Source organism: Hyposmocoma kahamanoa, unplaced genomic scaffold (assembly GCF_003589595.1).
Source record: "Hyposmocoma kahamanoa isolate Upper Pololo Valley unplaced genomic scaffold, ASM358959v1 64, whole genome shotgun sequence".
Classification (NCBI taxonomy): Eukaryota; Metazoa; Arthropoda; class Insecta; order Lepidoptera; family Cosmopterigidae; genus Hyposmocoma; species Hyposmocoma kahamanoa.
The window spans coordinates 19,768,001-19,795,326 of NW_020653852.1; the positions used below are offsets into that span (position 1 = coordinate 19,768,001).

Sequence of the window (27,326 nt, forward strand, 5' to 3'; positions counted from 1 at the left end):
AATTGTTCAAAGCCTATGTGATTATAAAACAAAAGATTTATCGATACGACAAGAAGAAGAATGCTGTGAAATTCCCAAGATAAACATCTTTTGTAACTTATTCAATTTACTAACGCACTTCACGCAGGAATAATAAAAAAATATAGAGCTAAGAAGGATTGTATGTATCTATCGGAAAGTAATTGTCACGTTTTTTCGCAATTGAGCTTTAGTTAATGTACTATTTGGTGACTTGCTATTTAAGATAGGATTTATTATTAAACAACAGAAGTAATTACAAAATATACATTTATTGAAACACATTATATAATTGGCTACATAAATACATCAATGCCTGAACCTAGTAATGGTAGCCGGTCTGTTCATCGAAGCTCTGCTGAGGAATATTCTGGAAGTTATTCTGGGTCTTAGGAGCTAGGTATTGACGACCAGCCGCACCTAGACCCTGACCGAAGGCATTGGTCTGGCCAAAGTTTGATCCACTTTTACCAAATGATGACCCACCCTGTCCGAAAGATGACCCACCCTGTCCGAAAGATGAACCACCTTGTCCGAACGATGATCCGCTCTGTCTAAAAGACGAGCCACCCTGTCCGAAAGATGATCCACTATGTCCATGGGATGATCCACCATGTCCGAAAGATGAACCAGTCTGTCCGAAGTTTGATCCAGATTGACCAAATCCAGAAGCACCATGTCCATTCTGACCAAATCCAGAAGCACCATGTCCATTCTGTCCAAATCGAGAACTATGTCCACTTTGGCTGAAGCTGCCAGAACCATGCTGACCAAAGGAACCAGGTTGGTTGCCAAAAGAGTTACCGGCTTGACCAAATTGTCCAGATGGAGTACCATACTTGTTGCTGGGAGTTTGAGATCCAAATTGGCCGGTCTGGTAGCGAGAGAAAGCTGTGGAAAGATAAAAATATTTTATTTCATGAAATTGTGTGTCTACTATAGCGGGAAACAAGTGGTTGTGTATGTATTGCAGAAGTTATTAGTTAGAGTAGGTATAACTGAAGGAAGTGGACAGATTTGGATCAAATTGTCAGACTATAGCTTAAGCTCTTTTCTTAGAGGAAACCCGTGCCCAGTGCTCGGACGTGTAAAATGTTGATAAAGATATATCCACATAGATATTATTGAGAGCAGACAGTTCAAAACGTAGAATTTTTTTAGGAGGTTCATAATTCTATGAGACCCAAAATTTATACGTCAGAGTTTAGTCACATAGAATATAATAATATCTCTATCATGTTGATTTTCCTTAGTAGCTAAATCAATAAAAAATAATAATGATCCTGCAAAATGAATACTGCAGCAATTCCAAGTGTGGTAAAATTGAATCGTTGTGAAATATTCTAAACTTGTTATTTAGCTGCTTTTTCTCAAAATAAAGAACAAGAGTACAATACAATACAAACCTCCGTTCGATCCAGCGCCATGTTCATGATCAGGAGGCAGATACTGGTTGGAAGTAGCAGCGTTCAGGTTAGAACCAGAGTGGAAGGCAGAAGCTCCATTCCTGGCACCAAAAGAGCCTTGAGACCCAAATCTGGAAGCACCATGAGAGCCAGATCCGAAGTTATTGAAACCATTAGAGCCTTGGAATCCGAATCCATTGGAGCCTTGTGATCCAAAAGCATTAGAGCCTTGGGATCCGAAAATGTTAGAGCCACGGTTATTGCCAGGAGGAAGGTAGGATCTCTCCAGATTGTCCAGACGTGCAGCGTAGCTGACGGCAACAAGGGTGGCAATAATTATGAACTGAAATCAGAAAACGAAATAGAATAAGGTGAGTAAACTGCTAAGAAAAGTAAAAATAAAAGTGTACACCGTAGTAACAATATAACTCCCACCAATTTATTTGCATTAATAATCATAATAAAAGTGTACAGATAAAGTCATCAAGAAGACGAACAAAATAATTTTTGTTAGCACTCACTGCTACTAAAATAAAAATTGATTCGAGAAGATAACTTATAGAAGAAAAATATCAAAGCATTGTTTTAAATAGTAGAAAAAAGATTGTCATAGAGTTTTAAGATCATTATCTTATTCTACGACTTGCAAAGTTTAGCAAAAAAAAATCGACAGAACTGACACCTTTTATAATTTTTATACAATATTTCATAAATGTAAACAAAAAGAAAATAAATCAAAGAGATATAACACATTCAGAATAGAAATACACAAAATTGAATCCTCTTATCACCCTGCCATTTCAAAATACTAGCAGCACTCTTACTTAATATGCATATAGTACGTTAGATAAAGTAATAGCAACTACCTTGTAGGTTTCGGATTAGTTACTTATTTTTGTTTCTTATTATCCCTTAGTAAAATAAATGCAAATTACATAACATAATTATTTAAATCATCAATCAATAATTATCATTTAACATTGGTTGACATCATTACTGCATTTTCAAATTCTAAATGGAAAATGCGTATCCCCAAAAAATACACAATTGGCCAATACAGAATAGCGATAGAAATAACATATTGGACACTCAAATGCAGCAATATTTTATGGAAGCTCTGACTTGTTTAGGGTTATTAGAATCAAATCTTACAAGACTATAAACATCAGTTATGACTTAAAGATTTCTTAATTTCAAAGACCACAAAATAACCAAGAACAAAGGCAGCATAATTGCCGGTTAGTTTAAATGTAGGGTACTATGATGAGATGCGGACGATTGTAAAGCACGCATCCCTGACGTCATGCGACAACTTGTGAGATACTAAAGTGTCCTCAACCTAGTAAAATGCTTACTTAAGTAGAGCTTTTATGAACGTATAGCATAAGTTAATACATATTATTAAATATAGCATAGTATAGCGTAAGTTAATGATAGTTGAATAATGACTTCGAGGCGTAAATTATGTTGCATCTAACACTCGAAAATTTATAGATTTATATAATCTTTTGATTCCGTTACTTTCATAATGATTTATCGTACTTTATAAATTACAACGCCAACAATGAACAGTAATGTAAATATAACAGAATAATGTACTACACACGGCCTATTTGCTAAGGAGCAAGTTTAGCCAGTCAATCTTAGGACAGAAATTTTGAAGTTCCAGGCGTGGTGCAAACTTCGAATAAAAATATTTCGAATTATTTTCTTAAGGTCCTAAATGGTTTGATGACTTTTGTATTTGTATATAATTTTGCAACTTTTTTGTAAGTATTTTTATTATTTACTTAATGCAATAATTTTTTGGTAATTTAATTATTTTTTATTTGCCGTCTAAAACATTTTGAATATTGTTTTAAAAAAGGCAATGCAGAGGATCAATAGTTTTGGATATAAATTTGAAAAAATACTGTTTTTAATTTATATGTTAATTTTAATTTACTTCTTTAAATAGAAATCATTAAAGTTTTACTCAGAATAAAAGATGTTCCTCAAAAAAGTTTACAATTCAAAACAAAAAATAGATAAATTTACCAGTTTCATTTTGGGATCCGCACGTGACCAAAAATCTGAACCAAATGTGTTTGGTTAGGATGCTCAGATCAAACTGTGATGATGCTTACTTGTACGCCCCATTATATATAGACAATCTGATCCTAATCCTTATATCTCACGCAACTGACGTCACCTTTATTACACAGATAATAAAACATGTGCACGAGTAATTAAATTTTTTTTTCGACCTCGTCTGTCAAAATATAAGGAGCATGGAGTATTCTCAAGGATTCTCTCTAATCGACAAAAAGCAATTAATATCGATATTTGAAATCAATTCGAAAGCTAAACAATTGCGGTTAATAGATGTTTTGTGAATAGAGCTTGCAGAACCGAGCTTTTCAATACGCAGTCGTTTGTATATGCATGATTCAATTTGATGACTGACAAAGCATATTTTAATCTGATGATCTACTTAACACCTTAACATTTTTTATACAATGCATCTCCTGGCAGATAGCTTAGTGCCCGTTCAATATGATTTTCCAACAGATGTTCCAGATTTGAAGGGTAAGGAGCAGAGGCTCGAGCAGTACTTAGCAGAGGGTTGCGGGTTCGAATCCGGACAATCTCAGTTTTCGGAATTTATGTGCGCAATTTAATTTTTTTACCATTATTTTTTCGGTGTAACATAATATATGGCACGATTTATTCAAACCAAATAACATTTTTTTACATTAATGTAAAGTATCTAGAACTAAGTCTAATCGTGACTTTATAGTATATAGAAAAGACTAAAATCTAGATCAAAATTCAAGCAAATTACACTTGAAATCGTCATATTCATTAAACTCTACCAGTCATTCGTGAGGCAATTTCCCCAGAGAAGAATGAGCAAGAAACTCTAGGGTATAGTTTCCGAAAGTGGTCCATACATTTGTCATTTATAATATTTATTTCAAACATCTTAGATTGGGAATAGCTGCAGAAGTTAAACGGGTCACTAGCACAGATTTTTGTCCTCCAAGTATGCAGAAGCGGTTTAATAACCTTTAGTATATACAAAGTTTTTGTTTCACTATAGTTTTAAACCTTGTAAATGGCAAAATTTTAATGTCAACCGAAATCTTATTATAGAAAACGTGTAAGACTTTAGAAATTTTATCCAAGCCCTAGATCAAGGTACAGCTCGGTATAGATGTATCACAGGGCTTATTATATTATTACATGTTTTATTAAGTTACGACCATACACTCTATGGTCGTAATGTAATAAAGAGGGCAAATATGTTGTGAGTATCGCACATTTTTGACGGCACGCGTGGCTAGTCACGGATTCGATTCCCGGCATGACCAATTTGAAAAATGACACTTTTTGGAGTAAATTTCATTGCTCTGGTATTTACAGGACAATGAATTCCCTAGTTTGAGACCTGGCAAATGGCGTAGTTGTCTTTTTTTATAATACAACGTGACGAGGCGAACAAGTCGTGTAGGTAACTGGTGGTAAGCGACACGCGTATCCATAACAGTTGCAGTGCCACTCAGAGCTTTAAATCGCAAAGGTTTTAGGGTCACTGCCGCTGCGCCTGTCACCTCGAGACATGTCGACAAGTCCCTTGTGCCCGTAATTTTACCACCACCCTTACCGTTCTAAACCGGAATGTAGTAATGCTAAATTACTGCTTGCCGGCAGAAATAGGTAAATTGGCAGTACTTCCCTGGACGATCTCTTTCACAAGGAGCGCTACTACTGCTAATTATTAATCTGGCACATTATTATCATATTAAAGGCTATCAGCGCTAAAGTGGTGAAACTAACTTTTAATTTTAATACAATATTTTTTTTAGCAATATTGTATTGTTGCCAATTAAAATATCAAACATGACGCTGCTCAAACGCTATACTGCCTCCGATTAGTTAAATTGACCTAACCTGACCATAACCCTTTATTAAAAAAAATATTGATTAAAATATAAGCGGTACTTGGCCACTTCTATTCCATTTCTCTGATTTTTTGTTAGTATCGTTTGTTCGGCTTTCGTCTAAATATATGAAGAGGCTGAATGGAGGAACCTTTGCCTACCCAAATAAATACCTGAAAAAAGGATGATATTTTTTTTTTTATTTCGTTTGTTGTTATGGATTGAACGAAATATACATTAATTAATTTAAATTAATTAACTAGAAGAGAAAGTATTGTACGCAATCATTACATAATTAGGTCTTAAAATCTCGTACCTATTAACCACGGTGCTCGGCTTTAGCACCCTGATTATACAACGATTGCATAAAATGCGTTCATTCATCTCAGCCCGTTAACCCCTGCTAGATATAGGCCTCCTTTTTTCACGCCAGCTCAATCGGTCCTGTGCGAATCTCATCCACAATCTTCCGACCACCCTGACGATATCGTCCGACCATCTAAATTGCATAAAATGCTATCATATGATGAAAATAGTATCCAAATGTAAAATAATTACGTACTTTAGCATATGTTTTTTAAACGCATACACTCATAGCCCCGCACTGGGAAAACCCTGTGTTGTGAGTGCCGAGTGAATGGATACACACATGGACAACCACAAATTACCTACACCCAAACTCATGAGAGAAATGAATGAGGCCATACAAATATTTCTCCCGGCCCGGGAATCGAACCTGGGACCTCTGCGTGGCAGATCAGTATGGTAACAGTACAACTACAGTGGCGGTTAAAATAATATAAAAAAATTTCATAACTTTTGCACCTCTGTAGAATAAAACAGAGTTATTAAATTATTGCATTAACAGTAAAATATTCTCGTGTTATTTAGCTATTCTTGAGCATTGTTTTAGCTAAGCTCCTTGTGGTTTTTTTTAAATAAAATGGACTTGCTCTTGACCAATACCTAGCTCAGGAGCAAAGATAGGATCTATGATGGAACGAGCTCGCCCAGAAGATGCCTATTTAGTCGCACCTTTTTATTAGCAGTAGAGTTCTATGTCAAAGAGGTCGTCTAATGAAGTACTGCAACCTTACCTATTTCTGCCGCCAAGCAGTAACGTTAGAATTACCGTGTTCCGGTTATGAAGGGTAAGGGTACTGGTGAAAGGGCACGTGAGACTTGTCACTTATATTTCAGAGTGTTGGGCGCAGTGGCACTGCAACTGTTATGGACAGGCGTGTAGCTTAACATCATGCGTACGACTCGTTCGTCCCGTCACTTAATATTATAAAAGAAACCTTAAAGATACTCGAATTGTATGTGCTTGGAAACACATTCGCAGGCAGGAAATTCTATTCCTGTGCGCATAATAAAAGATGACGTAAAGCTCTTAGTACGCGTAAAGGGAATATCGACCAAATAAGGTTGATATCCCGCCGTACGTTTGAATATCCGATGGTAAAAGGGGGCGGACGAGATGAGCCGATGAAACTTATAGGCACATTCACCGGTAGAACACCTACAGTCTATAGTGTCTATAGTGTAGATATTCTACAATTTAAATTCACGATCTTGTAACTCAACACAGTCATGATGAGGATGGGAAGTCCCACGATCAACTTCCGGTAGAATCAAAACGTGAAAACGAACTTGTCTAAACTGATAACTTAACTAATATTAAAATTACGTGCCACAAACATTTTAACACATATGAATTATAGAGAAACAAAAAATAAGTACTCACAGGGCCTTCATCGCAAATTGTTTTTGATTTAATGGTACAAAGCCTATAATAAACTGCATTTGTAGGGTGACCATTAGGCTAATTCTTAGTGATATTTCTAGTAACAGACAAAGTTGATTGTACGTACGAATTTATAGATAAAATTACATTTTGTGAAAAACATAATGTTACAAAACCTTTGAAAACATTGAGTAAATAGCTATATTATTATTTAACTTTTACATAATTTATTTATCTATACATTTACATCAGGTAACTATAATCCATATAATATATATATTAAAAACTAACATACATATGATATAATATAAAAACTCCTAGAAATAATTAATCTACCCGAATTGCACTAGCCTGGGGACGTGTGGCGCTATCTGGTGTCAGTTAACCGGCCTTGGAATCATTTATGGGTCTATAATGTTATTATTTACACGTCCCATACGTCATCCGAGACCATAGGACCTCTAACGAACCCGAAATGTTGGCTTGTTTCGAAAAAATAACTATATTACACGCCATTTTAAATGCGAAAAAATAGTTTAATTTCCGATGTAGGGATAGCAATCACGAAAATCGAATAACACGAAATACATATAATGTAGAATCAAGTTATTATTAATATCATTATTTGCATGTCAAAACGTTTTAACGAATCATGTGCTCATGATAGATTCTATTATTTTATTTCACGTTACTTATATAATTATTTCGTTTTTCTATGGAAAAATTTTTTCGTCAGGTTTTCCGCCAATATTAAGGAGTATAGGCGACGAAGTCAAACGCTTTGTCAAAATCAGATAATGAATGTAACTTAAATTCTGCCAATGTATAAGTATACCCCAACTATTACATAATTTATAAATATTATAAAGTATTTCTTTATTCTAACTGCCTCCGTAGCCGAACGGTTACCATGCCGGGCTGCCACGCAGAGGTCCCAGGTTCGATTCCCGGGCCGGGAGAAATAGTTGTGTGGGCTACAATTATTTCTCTCGTGAGTTTGGGTGTAATTTGTGGTTGTCTAAGTGTGTGTCCATGGCACCTGCGACTCAGGGTTTACCTAGTGCGGAGCTATGTTGAGTGTGTGCGTTATTTATTTATTTATTTATTCTGAACAAAATGATGGTCAACTTAACTTTTCTTTAAAAATAAAAAGATAAACAAAATAAATTTAATTCTTCTTACAATGTTGAATATTGCATAAAGTTTATAGTTTAATAATTGTAGACATGCAATTGAATTCATATCAATGTTCGTTCAAGTGATACGCGAATACCAATTTTGGATAGGACTGCAGTCGAACGACTACGTAACTTCAACGATTTTTTGATATCTTGAACTTATGATCATCACCACAGGTTGGTTGTCACATTCTAATACTATTTTGGGTATCTTTTTTATCCCTTTAAAGACCTAAAAGACAAATTTTAAACTATTAAATTAGAGAAGCAGTGTTCCTGATAGTGCAGTCGGCTGGGGTCATTCAGGTTCAAGAATCGTTATTGTTATCATGTTATAAAAAACGACTACGATTGATATATAATCAAAGATATATGGATAGCGCCTCTTCGTAAGTACTGTAGCAAGCACATATCGCTCTAAGGATCTTCGTGCACTAGCTCTTGACCTTAACCTATTATGCGATCTAATCCAAAGTAATATATATAGTTTTGGTTGTTATTCTTGACGGTTTTACTAAATGAACTTCGATTGAATGAATCTATGTATCTATCAAAACTAAAGTCAGTGAGGTAACAGATGGTGGAACAGATCCTGTCCGTCGCGAACTCATTGTTTTTTTTTCTAATCTTTTTGATACGTTTTTTCTTTTGTGTTATTGTGACGATGCAACCTCCTCCCATCGTCATTCCGCCTTTTTATCACCTTTTTTCTGGTTGCTGGCCACTTGTTTTTAAATTTTGAATCGTTCTTAATTCCTTTGCCCGTTATTCTTACTTTGTTTTCATTCCGTCGTCACTATCTGCTCAATCGCTGAAACGAGGAGTGCTGCTCATCTAATTTTGATCCTTTCACCAGTTCCCAATCTAAATCGGGTGCCAATTTTAATACCAATCTAACCTAGTAATATTGTAAAACTCGGCCTTTTCGGGGTAAGTCTGTCTCACGTTTTTAGTACTTAAGTAGGGAGTGTTTTGTAGCGTTTTACCTGTTTTTTTATACCCTTTTCTTGTTACAGCCTTCCTTTTTCCTTTCGACTTTACTTATGAAATAAATATGTGCCTCGGAGTATTTTATTTTATTGCCGTAATCCTGGTCACGGCACGTTAGCGGTTTACAACCTCTTCATTATTGATGAATGATTATCAGACTGTGTCGTGAATTATAATAGGTATGTTTTTGTTATTGCATTTCATCTATATTTGTGCCCTATTTTGTCGTTTTCTTCGCTCAATTTTCATACAGTCCACATCGTCCACTTCAATGTCATCAGGATTCACTTTTATGTTCAACATATTTATTGTAAGCAATTGTAACTTAGGGTATCAGATATGTTGACGAAACTTTGAATGACGTATTTACTAACAATGAAGTTGTATCTTTGGTATTATATAAAGGTACATGTCGAAAATGCTTTTTATTACATGAAATTCATTTATATATGCGAAGTTTATGAAACAATTACGTATCATGTGAAATGTTTTAACTTTCCTATTAAACATAAAAAGTTTTCGACAAAGTTCGATCGTAGAATCTTTAGACCTTTGTTTGTTACAAAAATATTATCTTACTATATATACCAAGGGCGCTAAATAATGAAACAAAATTTGGGCAACTGGAATATATTTCGAAATCTTTTCGGTGATCCCAATTGACTTAATGGAACAACACTATAGTACCTACATTAATTGTTATAGTATTAGCGTCAGCAATTAGAGTAGTGCAATAAAGGAGAAGCTTATTAAAGACAACTGAAGCATTAATAAAAGGGAAGATTGAAAAGGAAACCTAGGAAAACCAAAACTAAAAAAATACACCTTTTCATGATTTGTCGATCAGGATCAGTGAACTCGGGGCGTTATTATAAAAATCTAGTGTATTTCACTACTAAGGCAAAAGGAGCTATTTCAGCCATTAAAACTTTAAGAGAAAGAAACATTTATGTAATCAATTCATGACATTATAAAGGAAGTAAACATGCTTAATGTGGAAAAAACAAACGAAATATGTATCTTTAAACCATCTTCTTAAGGATCGAAAGAAGGATAGGCAGGTGAAGACCTCGACGAAGTTATTTAGATCGAATTGAAAAACTTAATGTCGTCTCGTAGCAGTAAATCAAAGATCAAGGCTTCAAAGGACACAGAACAGCAATGGAAGGTGATTGACCCATTGACATGCTCCTAGAAGAAGACGAAGCATTCATCTCTTTTTTAAGAAGATATATCCATTGGTTGACTATATTAGTTTTAAGGGGCAATGGTAATTATAACCTAACAAACTTAATTTGTACATGCAGCCCCTTAATTTGTGCTTAGTAAATAAAGTCACGAACACAGTTATAGCAATAAGTAAAGCAATAAAGAAAAAGGTCACGCTTAGTCTCAAGTTTTGACCCCCATTCGGTTAATGTTTCATTGTGATGTATATCAGTTAGGCTAATATTTTATATTAATCAGTATTATTTATTATAAAATCAAGATCGGATCTTCCTTAGTGACAATTACAGTATTATTCGGTTTCGTGTGCTTTGCTGTAGATCAAATCATGAATGTGCGATTTTTTTTTAATATATTGAGTATATAGAAACTGTCCAGTCGAGGTTCCGTCTAGACAAAGAATCGTTCAATCGACAGCTCGTGCAGTCGAGAAAGTCTCAAGTTGATGATGAACTTGGTTTTTTTTTTTTACAAGATTTCGTACTGTATTGTTTTATATTCGACCCTTTGCTGAGTAAATGTCAAAATCTTAAATCTTTCTTTGAAGCTCACTACGTTGGCATAATCCTGGTTGGGAACTTTAAAATGTATTCGAAGGGTTAAGCCTACTGCGACGTGCAGGTTTTGAATAAAATTTTTGATTTCAAGGAAGTAATATATAAAATCTATATCGCACGAGTTTGACAACCTCGGCGGTCTGGTGGTCGGTACAACTTCCAATAGGAACGATTTAGAAAACAATCTTTTCTAAATCGGATCTGCTCTGGATAGTTGTTCAAGTAAATTGGTGTAAATATCTGGCACATTAATATTACTTCGAAACAAGCAGTACTATTTGATGTCTTAGAAGATGATTGAGAGATAAAACGAAGAGATCGGCAAGATATTACATTACAATTTTTCAAATATTTGCATCGTAATTAAGCCAATAATTAAAAAAATAACTTTTTCATCACACTTGCTCGTAAACAGTGTCATAACATGCAGACAAAGTGGACCTTATCATATTAAATTATGCCCACGGGCTTTTTCATTACATTATCGGCCTATGCATTTGTTCCGTCAAGACTAAGCAAAAAGTTTTATGCTCGAAAAATCTGAACGTGTATTTCGCATAAACGTGAAGTATGAAAGAAACTAAACATTTACAATTCGATCATATTTTACTGAACGCCTTCTAAAACATTTTTGTTCGAATAAGTTACACTTTGTATTGTCAGAGGCGAGACAAGTGGGCGGAGTCGGAAAGCGTCGACGCTGCGCAGCTTTACTCTTTTATTTTTTGTTGTTTGAAGAAATGTGTCCTTTATTCAATAGGGAATATGTTCTATAGTACACTGCATTTTATAAAGTGCGCCTGTCGCAGCTCGCTGCAGCCCGTTTTAATTTGTTTGTTAAATGGAATGTTGCCTTATTTTGTAGGGTATAAGGTTAATGTTGCATTGCACGCTTTTTTTGTCGCGTTGCGTTGCATCTCGGCGATATGAATCAAGCCTTATATATAAAGTATCGCTGTATCTATATCTTCTAACAAACTCTCGTTAATAGTTTCTTATTTAACGACCTTGATACACAATATCTTATGCACTATAACTTCAGTGCACTTAGATGACTAAAATCCATGGTAATAAGTTGTCTCAATCTGATCGATATATTTGAAATAAATATCGTAAATGATAAATATGTTGGTACAAATGTTTATTTACAAAGAGCAACGCCTAGAGTTTCATATTCATTCTTCTTATAGGAATCTGTCTTACGAATAAGTAGAAGAGTTTAATCAATATTACGATTTCAAGTGTAATTTGCTCACCTGTTTCTGCCGCCAAGCAGCAATATGATCACTACTGTATTCCAGTTTTGAAGGGTAGTGGAGCTGGTGAAATTACAGACACATGGGCCCTATCAACTTACGTCTCAGGGTGACGGGCGCAGTGGCAGTGCCCCTCAAATCTTTGCGATATAAAGCTCTGAGTGGCGCTGTAACTGCTATGGACAGGAGTGTCCTTACCAGGCAGACGACTTATCGTCCCGTCATAGTCTTAGTTATTTATATTATCAGTATCGTACAAAAATTGATAACACATTACGAACATAAGTAAAGTTTAGTGGATCTATTACATTCGTGTCATTATAAAAATGATATCCATTTAGAAATTGTACACAGTGCCATTGTATATATCGACGTATTGGCTCTGTCATAACTGAAAACATCAGAAAGAGAATTGACTGTGCAGATGAACTGGTGGAAAGATGGAAAAATCAACAGTACCAAGACTTTGACTCCAATTCTTATTCGAAGTTTTGAAGTCAAAATCAAAGGTTTCGTATATATCCCAGTGTTCTCTCTTCCTATAAATCATCTCTAAAGAAATAATAAACCAACTGGCAGACCGAAAAATCCGATAACTGCCTTGCCCGATGTAACGGAAACTAGAGAACAGTGTTTTAAATTACATTTATGGGGTTAACTTACCTTTGCGCGGTATAAAATAATACTCCGGTCTTTCGGAACGCAACAGTAACTTCCCAAATATGATATTTTAGTGACAAACAGGACGCCAAAGAGTATGCACATATCCCTGCACTCTTAGTACGTGACTCCGTACGAGTAGTTTCGTAAAATTTTTCGTCAAGTAAATCTATTATTGTTATTATATGAGACGCTATTTCCTGTGTCAGCGTGCATTATAACTAGTACAAGATCATCAAGACAACGGGTAAACTTAAATGCAATTTCAAAAAATGACTTATGTAGGCATTGACTTACAAATAAATGGACGACGGGTCTAATACAAAAACCACGAAAAAAATGTCCCAAGTCAACCTATTCGAAATTTAAATTGTAATGTCATCGCAGTATCGCGCTGTCAGTAGAACAAATGAAGACTAAAGCGGAGTGTCGCGCTCTGTATACGATTTTAGCGCCTTACAAGTGCGGACACTTTTTAGCGCCGACCCGACGTCGATATAATTGTAAGTCAATGTATGTAGGTGTATAATCTAGAGAGGCGATCAGTTCCATTGACAGCTAAACGTGGACTATGTAATTGCAATAATTGTGCAAAAATGCATGCAATGCACTAAATTTGTTTTCAACGACCACTCTAAGATCAGACATGTGATACCAGTGATTCTGATTAGTAAGAATAAATGTTATTTTGACTATGATTTCGTGATGCTGCAAAAGCGTAATTTTCGAGATGATAATTAACCGACTTCAAAAAAGATGGAAGTTCGCAATTCGACTGCGTGTTTTTTAACCGACTTCAAAAAAGGAGGAGGTTCTCAATTCGACTGTATGTTCTTTTTTTTTCTTTTTTTTTGTATGTATGTTACGCGATAACTACGGTATTTGTGAACCGATTTTCATGATTCTTTTTTTGTTGGAAAGGGGGTACTTCCATAGTGGTCCCATTTCATTTTGAAGGAAATCATCCACCTCTAAGGGTGGCTGTTCACGCATGAAGATTCATTTTTATAAATAGCGCCTAACTTTAATTTAGGAGCAATTACTTTTAGCAATTATTTAGTTGATTTTGCTATTTCTCCAATTCAAGACGTATTTCCCTCGATATACTTTGAGTAGTAGTAGTGTCGTAGTGAGAACCTATGTTTATTATCTCCAGTATCAAGTCCTGTATAGTGGCGAACTAGGGGATATTTCAATGAAACTTAGCAAATAGACGTAATTCCACGTACTTTTGAGGTCGGTTTTTTTAGTACTCTGTACTGAGATTATGTTTATATGTATTTTACGCGATAACTCTGGTATTTGTGAACCGATTTTAATGAATTTTTTTAAAAATTTTTGTTAGAAATACAGTGGTACAGGGGTAGCAGTGGTCACAATTTGAAGAAAATATTCCACCTCTAATGGTCACAAACTAGGAAATAAATCCAATTTAGTGCACTTTCTGGTAACCGATTCCAATAAAACTTGACAAACAGATGTAATTCCACGAAGGTTATTAGTTTTATTTTTATTATAAGTTCCGATTAGTTTTTATTTGATATTGAATCTTTTATGGAATACCATTATTACTTCATTAGAAATCTTCTTAATAAATTGGGGTCACTGAGGACCCTATTCGAGTAGTCGTGTGGTTTTGTTTGTGCGAGTAACTAAGGGTTAAAAGTATAAAGCTCGATACAGTTTACATCCAAAAAGAGGAAGCACAGAGAGGACCTGACAGTTTGTTCCGTAAAGACGATAAACGACCTTCTTCAATCAGTGGCAAGATAATCATACTGATGCTTTGGTAAATTACTTACATTGCCCCCGTCACGTATTTTGATGTTATCATAATTAAATAAGGTGTTTCATAACACGTCAAGAAGGCAGTTATTAAAATCGATTTACAAACGGTCGTAAAAAATGACAGGCAAAAACGAAGCCCATACTGCCAATAAAACTCTAATTATTTTCATAGGTTTATTGAGTATGGGTTCCTTGATGTGATGAGTAATAATAATAAAGTAAAAAGCAAAAATTAAATATCTTAATCCGCACATACTTGTTACCTGTTTACATTAAGCTATACCACACAGGACAACGAAACAAGATCTGTCAATGTGTAGCTTGGTGTGCTGCTGTCTATACAAAAAAGATTAGTAGCGACTGTTGCGATTCGCTAAACAGGTGTTGAAGTAGCTGTAAAACACATACGGTATATTGTTTCGAGTTGCCATGAATAAAGGAAGTCGATCTAATGATCTTTTGATACAGTTTTTGTACAACAACGCCATAAAACATAATACAGAGTTATTTTTGATTACCAAGAAGCTTCTCATCACTATTTCATATTATTAAAACAAACAATGTTCGTTCAGCAACGCTTGTAAATTCACGTACACCAACTTGATTTAACATATAAATTACTGCAACTACTACAGATATAAGATCGCTTTCAAAAAGTTATATTTTATGTTTGGTAGCAGTAGGGCTATTGTGAAAGAGTTTGTCCAGGGAAGTACTGCCACCTTACCTATTTCTGCCGACAAGCAGTAATGTGAGCATTAACACTACTTTCCTAATCTATGGCAACAGGTTAACACACATACACACAGACCCCCTCCCCACAGACATACATACATACGTACACACACTCACACTCACTCACTTACTCACTCACACATACATACATACACACACTCACTCGCACATACATACATACATACACACACTCATACTCACACTCACACTCACTCACACACACACACACACACACACGCACACGGACACGCACACACACGCACGCACGCACACACACACACATACTTTTTCATATACAAATGCACACACATACGTTTTAAGATTCAAATTAAATTTAAAATTAGAAGTTAAGAAAATTGAAAATTGTTAAAAAAAAAAAAATTGTTTGTTTTGTTTTTGTCGACCTTTGGAAATGTAAAAATTAAACACTACATTATGTATAACTTAAAAATGTTAAATATGCATTTATAGCTATGGAAGAGCGGTGCCTCCTGACACAGGCTTGATAAGCTTAATAGGAGGTACCATCTACTGTTAATGTAAAGTTAATTGTATTACTGAAATAAACATTTATTATTTATTATTATTATTATTGCGATACGGTTTAGTGTAAAGGTGCCGGTGGTGGGACTGCGATTGAAAGCTCTGAGTGGCACTGCAACTGTTGCGGATAGACGTGTTGCTTACCACCAGGAGCACGACTTGTATTGTGTAAAAATTCCCTACCTAAGTGCAGTCTTTCTTATTTTTCTTCTTTATTTGGATATTTTTCCCGTAGACTTAATATGGCGACCTTTGACCTGGATCGTATCCAGTCACATAGCGATATTAATAGTCGATACTACCTCTAGCTCGAATTCACATATTTCCCGCACTAATTTGGTTCATTTTGTATGTGTTTTTTTTTGTTTTTTGTTTTTTGTTTGTGTTGATTTATTTGTTGTTTGTGTCAATTTCAGAATTTATTTTTTTACAAACGAAATTTGTAGCCATTTGAAAATTGTATATTATATAGTATATGTGTTTTATTTAGTTCAGTTGATATACAAAAATGATGTATGCAAAGTACCAATTTTATTTTTTTTATTTTATTTTAACAATGGAGAGGAGAAGAGAGAGACATTTGTTACGTAATGACGAATTTGTGAAAGTGATAATTAAGGGGAGGATAGAAGGAAAAAGAAAAAACGCAAAAAAAAAAGATCAAAGTGAACAGCTATAAAGAGGTCAAAGAACTATGAACCGTGAGGAGTGGAGAACGCTACACCGACAAGAGTCTATGTGAAATCAACCAAAGCCATTTGTGTGTGTGGCTTGGAGTTCATATGAACTTTGTTATCAAAATTCAACCTTTTAGAGTTACTCTAAACTATATGTCCATGAGTAGCATATTTTATTTTGTTTATTTATTTAGACATTTATTTCTGGCCACATGACCCATATAATATATACCTTAAAAACTAACATACATACAATATAATACAACATTGACTTACAATTATATGGACGTCGGGTCCGCGCTAAAAAATGTCCGAACTTATAGGGCGTTAAAATCGTATACAGAGCGTCATTCACGCTTTAGTCTTCGTTTGTTCGACTGACAGCGAAGCAAGCAAAATTAGACAGTACTGCGATGACATTACAATTTAAATTCAACGTTTTAGCTTTTTCATATTCCTTTACATGTCACTACGTTTAAATAGGTTGACTTGGGACATTTTTTTCGTGGTTTGTGTATTAGACGCGTCGTCCATTTATTTGTAAGTCAATGTAATACAACAATAAAATAAACTAAATAACTAATTTACACGTAGGTACTGCCTTGTCGGTGACGTGTGCCGCAATCTGGTGGCAGGTAACCAGCCGCGTAATCACCGATATATGATACCCTTCAGCCAAAACTCTTTTTCTTCATGAAGATCGACAAATCTTCCGTCGGCACACTCACTTTAAAAGAATTAAAATTTACGTTGTGCTTACTATTACGTTTAAAGCTCTATCAAAAAAAAATCTGAACAAGTACGTACAACATCTTCCGGGATGTGCTAGATATTGATTGAATCCCATCAAGAATCAATTAACCGTTTTTATCACAATAAATTTACTATTACATTCGGCAGCTTTTATGATATGTACATGAACACGTGAATCATGACGGTTTGCTCGCAATAGCCGGATGTAGGAAACTAGTTTAAAAAAATATTAATTCGTGTATAATTAGGTTACTTGTAAATTGATTTTTTGGATGGATCGCCACGTATCATCATTAAAATTATGGTGTAATTAATCATCATTGACGGGCATGCAGGTGGAGTCAAGGGGCCTGTTTGAATATTGGTACCACAATCAAACAAATGTCGTGAGATGGGGTAACGCTCTCTCTACTCCTTTTGTTGCGGAATGTGGAGTAAGGCAAGGGGATTGACACCTCCAAAGTTGTTCAATTTATACATGGATGCACTGATCGGTGAACTCAGCAACACTCATGTGGGATGCTTCATTGACTGTGTTTGTCTCAATATTATTAGCTATGCCGATGACATGGTGTTGCTGGGGCTATTAATTAGTGCATTAAGAAAATTGATTCTAGTATGCGAGGAATATGCTGCCTCGCATGGGCTAATTTATAACATCAAAAAGACTGAGTATATGGTCTTTGGGGCTGCCGGCAAGAAGTCTTGAAAATGTGCTGCCTATAATGCTCAATGGATTTCCACTATAGAGAGTCACTTTTAAATATTTAGGACACTATATTGCCGACGACCTCAAGGACTTTATGGACATGGAACGCAAGTGCTGGGCACTGTCGGTGAAGGCGGACATGCTGGCTCGCAGGTTTGCTCGATGTACGGCGGAGGTGATAGTTACTCTTTTTAGAGCCTATTGCACACAACTGTACCTGTGGGCCAGCTATACCCAAAGCTCGCTCAGAGCCCTGGTTACGCAATATAATAATGCCTTCAGGACGCTGCTGCGGCTGCCACGGTTCTTTTTTTTTTTTTTTTTTTTTTTTTTTTTTTTTTTTTTATATATACTAAGCTCGACAGATGACTCCGTCCCACCTGATGTTAAATGAAACGGAGTCCAGACGCAAGGACAACTGGTGCAGCGTGAAAACAACGCATCATCAGTCGCCCTCACCCTGCCGGCCTACAAGGTGCTTCTTCACGCCTCGCTTGAAGGACCCCATGTCATAGGAAGGAGGAAATACGTGTGCTGGTAGATTGTTCCATCTTTTGGAAGTGCGACAAAGAAACGAGTCACCAAATTTCTTTGTGCGCGATGGAATGCTAGAGACAGTATAGCGGTGACTCCGGAGAGCAGCACGCGTGCTCCTATGGAGGAAGGGAGAAGGTGGGATAAGGTCAAAGAGTTCTTCAGAGCACTCGCCGTGGTATAAACGGTAGAAAGCGCTGAGTGACGCAATATCTCTACGCAATTGCAGAGGTTCGAGAGTATTAGTGACCTCTGCATTGCCGATAATGCGTATAGCGCGCCGCTGCAATCTGTCCAAGGCATCGAGAAGGTACTTAGCGGAACCGTCCCAGAGGTGCGAACAATACTCCACGCACGATCGCACTTGTGTCTTATACAAGAGACACAACTGATCCGGCGCGAAGAAGCGTCGCACTCTGTTCAGGACACCGAGTTTACGTGAAGCTGTTTTTATCACGGCTTCAATGTAGTCCCTCTGGTTCAGATCGCAGCGAATCTCCGTACCGAGCATGCTAATGCTGCTCTGTAGGCTAAGTGGTGTGCCCTGAAGAGAAGGAAGGGGAAGGAATGGTGTCTTTTTTGCCGTGAACGCGCACACCTGTGTTTTCTTGGCATTGAACTCAACAAGATTATTGGAGCCCCATTGAGATATGAGGTCCAACACCCGATTGAGCTCAATGACAAGATTCACTCGCTTCTCTTCAGTCTCGACCCGCCCAGCCGCAGGGTGACCATTATACCCTCCGTGCACTGTACTATCATCTGCATAGCAATGAATATTTCCAAGTGGAAGCATATCATTGATATGCAGAAGGAACAGCGTGGGGGATAGAACGGACCCCTGAGGGACACCAGCGTTCACTGACATGAATTCCGAAGCGCATCCGTCTGACAGCACTCGGATTCTGCGCTCATGCAGGAAGCCAGCGACCCAGTTGCAGAACTGGGCAGGCAGGCCGTATGACGGGAGTTTGGAGAGAAGAGCTTTGTGCCAGACCCGATCAAAAGCCTTGGCTATGTCAAGGCTAACAGCCATCGACTCGCCACGCTTATCAATAGCCACACCCCAGAGATGTGTAATAAACGCTAAAAGATCACCCGTTGACCGTTTCGGCCGAAACCCGTATTGACGATCGTGAATTAAGGAGTGTTCTTCTAGGTAGTGGATTAGCTGTTTATTTAAAATCCGTTCCATCACTTTACACAAAACTGAAGTTACGGCTATTGGGCGGTAATTATTCGGATCTGATCGATCTCCTTTTTTGGGGACCGGTTGCACATTAGCCTTTCTCCAAGATTCCGGCACACAACCTGAAGAGAGCGAGAGGCGGTAAAGGCGCGTTAACACGGGGGACAACTCCGCTGCACACATTTTCAGAACGATTGGAGGAATGCCATCAGGACCATTAGCTTTCCGGACATCGATTGACTGCAACTCTGCACGGACATCACAGTGCCTGATTTTAAGATCGGGCATTGTGTGGCCACAGTGAGGAATTATAGGTGGCTGTGCATTGCAGTCGTCGATTCGGGAGTTAGCCGCAAAGAGTTTAGCCAGGAGATCGACCTTCTCCTGCGGCTTGTGGGCTAAAGTTCCGTCAGGACATCGTAATGGTGGCAGCGAGGGTTGGCAGAAGTTGGATTGCACGGCTTTGGCCAGACGCCAGTAGCTACGGCTGCCCGTAGGATGCGTCAGTAGTTCTTGGCCGACCCGAGCAACGCGCTGGGCATCCGCTCTAATGTAAGCCCTTTTGCAGGACTTGGTGGCATTATTGTAGGCTGCTTTCAGCGAGTGGGTTTCGGGATCTCCAAGTGCTATACCTTTGATCCAAGCGCGATATGCCTCTTGCCTTTTATCAGCAGCACTGGCACACTCGCGGTTGAACCATCGGTTGCGTCTGCCTTTGCCGATGAGATAGGAATTTGGAATGTAGTATTCCATCCCTAAAACTATCTCATCAGCAACTGCAGCCGCACTAGCTGTTGGGTCCTTCCCACTGAAGCAGCGCTGCCCCCAAGGAACGGATGCGAAATAATCCCGCATACCATCCCAATCTGCCGACGAGTGGTGCCAAATCCGGCGTTTCGATACCGCGGAAGGCGGTAGCGGGTCCAGAGGCACTTTACTGGATACCAAGCAGTGATCAGAAGATCCTAAAGGAGCTCGAACCTCCACTCGGTAACCAGCTGGACGATTCGTCAGCAGAAGGTCCAACAAAGAGGGCGCGTGACCGACTATATCTGGGATCCTGGTGGGCTGGTTCACCAGTTGAGTCAGGTCGTGCGTGAGGGCGAATGCATGGGCAGTTCTACCAGCATGGTCAGTTTTGGAGGAACTTAACCACAACTCGTGGTGAGCATTGAAGTCCCCCAAAAACACCAATTCCGCCAATGGAAACCGCTCCTGCGCATCATCTGCTACCCGACTAAGATGGTCCATAAGTCGAGTTGTCTCCATGTCGCCATTATGGGATCGGTAGACGCAAACATAGACACGGCTATGAGAGCCCAAGTCGACGTGTACCACAAGGAGGGAAAAGGAAGGGTCCTCCAGACAGCGCAGACGCCGACAACAAACATCCGCCCGAACGAACAAGCAAACTCCGGCTTTGGCTTTGAAGGATTCTTCAAGCACAAAGCCCGGATAGTGCAAGTAGCCTGTGTCGGCCGGGCAGATTATTTGCGTCTCCGTCAAAAACATCATTGCTGGCCGTGCCGTCTCAAGATGGTGGTGGACGGCATTGAGGTTTGCATGGAGTCCGCGGATGTTAGCGAACTCGACCTCAAACGGTTTGGTTGTGGTGGGGGTGTGCACCGCTGTTCGACCAAATTTTATTTTAAGCGCTGTCATGGTGGATAAAAGGAGGGAGGTGTGAATCGAGGAAAAGCTACCGCGATGCAGATGGTCAAAGTGTGGCGGCCTGTTTCGCCAGAGATCTGCCTACAGATGAGTATCATTAACCCGCCGGACGGAAGGGCCCCCGAACCCCCCCGGGAATGGCCACCGGGACCCCACCTTCCGGTCACCAACCGGCACGACGGACCACCCCGAGATTATGCGTGGCATGGTGAGGCAGCCTCACGAGCTGGTTAGACTCGCTTGGGCCCCTGTACTGTGCCACGGGCGGCCAGCGGAACAACCGTTTCTACGGGTCTCCCTGGCCGGCGGGTTATCAAAGTCTTCCTGGCACTGGTTCGACGGAAGCCTCCACAGACCAACTGCATCGCGGCAGCATTCACTCGAGCTCTGGTTATACGCTGGCTGATCCCGAAACGCGACCGACAAGCGGTCACTTGACGGGTTTTACACCATGCGTACGGTGGTCACTAACCAGACGGGCCATGCCCTACCACGCAGTAGAGCAGATGGAAGCTCTAAAATCCGTTAGTCGCCTCTTACGACACCCATCGGAGGAAAAGGGGCGGAGAATAGTATTCTTTCTCCGTCTCCGCACGGATAAAATATATAATATTCTGTAGTGCGTCCGCCATGTTTGCTGAAGCTCGCTTCGACAGCCTCATGGCACTCTTACGGAAGAAGTCGGCGTCTTTATTAAACAGAATACGTGGCAGCAGCAACGGACTATTGAAGACTATCGCGGATAGGAGTGAGCACCCCGTGATGCGATACTTAACAACAATCACAAAATCCGTAGTAGAATTTAAGTACTAATCTAATTATAAGCTATTTTTGTTACTAACACTTCATGAATCCCTGTTGTTCGTAATAAAGATTTATTATTATTATATATATCTATTTTAGATTCTGTCAAAAAGACTGAGTATAAGGTCTTTGGGGCTGACAACAAAAAAGTGTATTAAAATATTCAGTATGCAAGCCATGGTTTTAAACCTCGACGCAAAAAGAGGAGAGTTATAATATTATAAGTTCCAAACCTGTCTCTTTTTATAATACCAAAATGACGGGATGCACAGTCGTGCTCCTGATGGTAAGCGACACGCCTATCCATAACAGTTGCAGTGCCCCTTTAAATCACAAACATTTTAAAGTCCCATGCGCCTGTAATTTCACAAAAACCTTCCAAAGCGGAATTCAGTAATGCTCATATCTTTTAGCGTCTTAGATCTTTGCGATTTGAAACTCTGTGATTGTACTAATTAATACGAGCAACTTTTAGTATGGTAACTTTTCTGAAAAATTAGAAAATCAGCAACTCATAAAAAAAATTCCATTTCATGCAGGAAAACTAAAACGAAAGAATGTTTAGGAGAAGTACTCCCTAGGCTACTGAGGCATTTCGGAGGCGGCCAGTTCGGTATACCCAAGCATGCCGCAGTTTTCGTAGCTACGACCATTATTATTATTGAAGTTTCAACTATAATGCCTTAACTGCAAGCTAGCCCTTTGTCACCTAAAAATCTTCTGCCGAGCTGTCTCGCCAGTGGATGCTGAGTCTAAAAGATTTCTTTCTTCCCTATTACGCGCTGTGGGACAAAACAAATAATTGATTATCACTAGTATCAGGTTTCTTACCACGGTATGACTTCTTTTTATTTTCCCGATATTCAACTCGTGACTATGGAGCGTGCAACCGTTCCGAAATATTGGGAAAATAAAAAGAAGTCATACCGTGGTAAGAAACCTGATACTAGTGATAATAATTTAGTGAATAACCACGAAAGTCTTAAAATCTATAAAACAAATAATTCGTTTATTTAACGCAGTTTGTACAGCTTTAAATAATGTGTTTTAGTCGACCTATCTACAATTGGGAAAAGTTCAACCATTTTTCGTTTGATAGCAAAGGAAGAACAACGGAGATAGGGATGGAATGTATGAAAGATGATATGTAGAAAAAAGTAATGAAAGGTGGTAAATTTTTGACGACAGATGTGGCCTGAACAGCAACCAGAACCTGTAGTTGCCCAACGGTTTGCATTACAAGCTCTGGATGTGGATTGAATGTCCCAAATTTCGATTCCTGATTTATTTATTTATTCACAATATATATAAATTTAGTGACATACTTTTCTAAATTGGTTCTGGTAGTGGACTTGAAAGTCAAGGGCATAAAGGTAGCAACCGTTAGTTGTGCAATACACAATGGGAAGTAAGCGTGCCAACAGCTCCGATACCTATCTGAAAAGTAGGAAGGTACTATACGTGCACCCGGGGCAGCTCACCCAAAGCGCTAGCCTTTTGAAAACCGGATGAATTTTTTTTAAACGCGGATCTGGATCTGGCGTCAGGTCCTGACTGACAAGGTCCTTGTGCTTGCACAGGTTATAGTTTTATAATGGCTTTCTGGTATACCAGAATGATCGGTAAGGGTCACTATAAACAAAACTTATGTAGAAAAATATACGGGAGAATATTCTGGGTAGTGCCGGTAGTAGGCGGAGTGAATTCCATTGTGCAAGTATTTTATTGTGTAGATTTTCTAGTTTGAGACCTGGTAATTGGTGTGATTGTATGGCATATTATCATTATTCGTCCGACTCGCAAATAAGGGCAGAAGGATAATGATAAATGTTCACGATACTTCTTAGTGATGCTAATATTTATATAATATTGACCCAATAAATAATAAATCATTAATAAGGTTCTCGGGTCATAATGTCGTAACGAGGCGATAATCCACACAGTAATTCAGATACCTAATTAACTTCCATCAACAGCTGTAACATAGTGCCGCTATCAAATTTTATAAACACTAACTGTACAAAATAATTTTAAGAATCACGATCCGTATTACGATCGACATAAAAGTAGAATCGAACCTATACAAAAGCGTTTCTTGAGACATCTAAGAACTGTTTAAGACGTAGGCTCTCATCATACGAAGATAGGTTAAGGTATTTTAAAATTGACACCTTAGAGAGTGGAAGCTCTTCGCACAGCATTGCCGTGTTATATAAATTGGTTAACTCTGTGTGGGATGCTAGTGACTTGTTATGGGATTATGATTGGAAGATACCGCACGCAAAAACTTTTTTCAACAACGTGTCGTTGATGATCTGTTGTTTCGTATGTGCAGGAATTATAATAAGCTTAGTACTATTATTCCACCAACATTTAAAATCATTTATAGCGTCTGTGAGGTCTCAAAAGTAAGTGCGCTCCTTTTGCTTATTTTTTGTACATTTTAAATTTATTTTTAATTTTATAAACGTGCATTTTCGTTTTTAAATAAAACATTTAACTAAATCTGTTTTATTTCAATGTTGTGCACAATTGTCATCTGTTCCAGGCTAAAGAGTGCTGTACTATTAAATTAATATAAAGTATTGTACGTGTATTGCGAGCTGGTGTGGTGTCTAAATAAATAAATAAATAACAGGGATTACATTATCTTTGCAACTAATATAGTAAAAAACTAACAAGGATAACCACAGACACGCCTGTGCATAGCCTTTGTAGTGCTACTTACGAACTTTAAAGCGTAAAGATCTGGGGATACTGTCACTGCGCCTGAGACATAATTGTCTTATTACGTTGAGAAGTCCCACGTGCCTGCAATTTCACCAGCACCCTTACCATGACAATATTTATTGTATTTAAATACAACATTTACATCTTCCTCTAACGCCTGAAACAATTTTTTAGCTAGAAACAAAGGTCTCGAACTTAGCTGTATAAGTATTTGCTATAATGTTTTTATCAGGTGTTTTTGTACAGAACTCCAGATTAGATGATTCTGGCTGATGATTTTGCTCGTATAAATCTTGTCTACAGCTAAGTTAGTTGAGGAATTAACTTGGCTGTGGACCAAACCGATTATACCTGTTGTACCAGGACTGTAAAAGCTACAACTCATTGTCTATCTACCATCAACTCATAGCTTTGCAAAGATAACACAACAAAAATAAACTAAAATCTTTTAATATATGTTATTTAAAGTCACACACCTAACACATGATGATTCTTAGAGAGAAAAAGTATAAGTCGGTTCTAAACGCTTTGCATTGGGTCAATTAAATTCTCCGCACGTCTCAGCGGGTAAGAAAAAATTCACACTTTTAGATCACAGGTCAACAGCTATTTTGGTGCCGGGTATTTGCAATTGATTTCATATGTATTTGATGCTCTGAATTCAAATATGGCATTGGTTTTTGCCCAGGAGCTCAACTTTTAAAATACAACGTTTTTGTGAAATAGATATTTATACTATTTTAGGAAAGTCATGGATCATATAAAATATGTATTTTTCATTATTATTATGAAAATATTATTTATTATATATTTATTATTATATTAATATAGACGATCATCTATGAAACTAAGTCACTGAATACTTTGGAAGCTTCTTTCTTCTTCTTTCCCATGACATTCTTGAAGGAATTTTTGAATAGTCCCTTTTTAAACTCCAGGCAGTCATCTGTCATCATGTGCGCACTAGTAAAAATTGTAATGATCAGCTCCAGTTGAGTTGGGTGAGCATGAGACTTGTGGAGCGCGGGTTCTGGTTTGATCCGATGCTGCGTGTAAAATTTATGAACAAGGAGAGAGAACGGCGCGCTTAACACGTAACTAAAACAAGTTTCATATGGAAATAACCAGATGATTCATTTACGTTAAGATATAAGTTACACGTTAAGAGTACATTACTAAATGCTATGATTTTAATTTCCCGAGGTTACATTTCGAGTTTACAAGATATACTTCTAATTTTTACTAGTTGCCTGTTTTACTAGTTAGGCTGGAACCCACGTCTTTGATAGCGGTCAACTTTAGTTTTAATTTTCTGGTGAAATATTTCACCTAGTTGATAGGATTCATCGTCACTGGGTTTTGTAGCTGGAGAAACGTTGTAATTGGCACTTCCTGATTGAGGCCACGGGCATTTTGCAGAGTTGCTAAGGTTGTTTCGATTGATCCCAACGTATTTACAAGGCAGAATAACAGCCATCAAAGTTGCGTTTGGGGTCCCAAAACTTTTCTGTTGCATGATGGGCTGCTCAGGTTTTATCCTTATCATAAACCTTACCTATAATGTTCCTTTACATTCAGCCCCTGCCGCTGCCCCTCGCGCTGCCGGCAATAATTCCCTAAATACTGCTGCAGCAGGATCGAGAGGAGTGTGTGGTTACATACTGCCCTACCACTCACTTCGCTTTCAAGTTTCGGCAATGGCAGACGTCGAAATAATTACAGCGGCCGCGCTGTCTCTTTTTATGTTGTTTATCCTTAACATCCTAAATGACTTTTTCCGTTTCCAGTAGTTCTAAGAATTTTATTGTAATCTCATTGCTCCATTCGGACGGCATTTTCGATGATCTAAACTTCTAAAGTATCTAAACGAACGTCTTTCTCCTCCAGGCGCTTGGCGAGTACTGAGCGTCGGAGCAGAATGTAAACACGCACTGCCGCTCGCGCTGCGCCGGTCCTTTGACTTCCGCACAAAAAACCGCCATTTTGGGGAGCGCCGGGCAGCGCGAGTGGCAATGGCAGTGGCATGAGAAGTATCGCGTTTACACACTCGTCCTGCCCACTTCCCTGCTCACTACGGCTGAATGTAAATGAGGTATTACAGACAGATCTGCCGTCCACTAACTAAAACGTGGGTAAGTGACAAATGGTCAAATGACCGTTTTAAATAACAAAAAATAGAACACAAAATTCTCTTTTAAAAACTGTTCAATTTAGTTAACGTGTTTGACTTA

At 38.0% G+C, this 27,326-nt stretch overlaps 2 protein-coding genes across 2 annotated transcripts; both read right to left on the reverse strand.

Annotated features, from left to right (window-relative positions):
- Positions 1 to 340: 340 nt before the first annotated feature.
- LOC113230943 (filaggrin-2-like) lies at positions 341 to 3,470 on the reverse strand. Its single transcript, XM_026465052.1, has 3 exons — positions 3,462 to 3,470; positions 1,425 to 1,767; positions 341 to 909 (listed from the first exon to the last, which is right to left on the reverse strand). Exons 1-3 carry the CDS (start codon positions 3,468 to 3,470, stop codon positions 341 to 343), a joined length of 921 nt encoding a protein of 306 aa, XP_026320837.1.
- A 16,637-nt stretch (positions 3,471 to 20,107) lies between these two features.
- Positions 20,108 to 21,552, reverse strand: LOC113230944. The gene is made up of 3 exons (XM_026465053.1): positions 21,393 to 21,552; positions 20,159 to 21,284; positions 20,108 to 20,111 (listed from the first exon to the last, which is right to left on the reverse strand). The coding sequence occupies exons 1-3, from the start codon at positions 21,550 to 21,552 to the stop codon at positions 20,108 to 20,110; spliced, it is 1,290 nt and encodes a 429-aa protein (XP_026320838.1).
- Between the last annotated feature and the right edge of the window lie 5,774 nt (positions 21,553 to 27,326).

What these genes read in the sequence shown, in the direction of transcription:
- LOC113230944 (XM_026465053.1), bottom strand. Translation starts at nt 21,552, where the DNA reads ATGACAGCGCTTAAAATAAAATTTGGTCGAACAGCGGTGCACACCCCC. An exon ending in GCCAGCAATGATGTTTTTGA is followed by an intron (nt 21,285 to 21,392) that starts CGGAGACGCAAA and finishes TGTTCGTTCGGG; the next exon opens with CGGATGTTTGTTGTCGGCGT.
- LOC113230943 (XM_026465052.1), bottom strand. An exon ending in TGGCGCTGGATCGAACGGAG is followed by an intron (nt 910 to 1,424) that starts GTTTGTATTGTA and finishes ATCTTTCCACAG; the next exon opens with CTTTCTCTCGCTACCAGACC.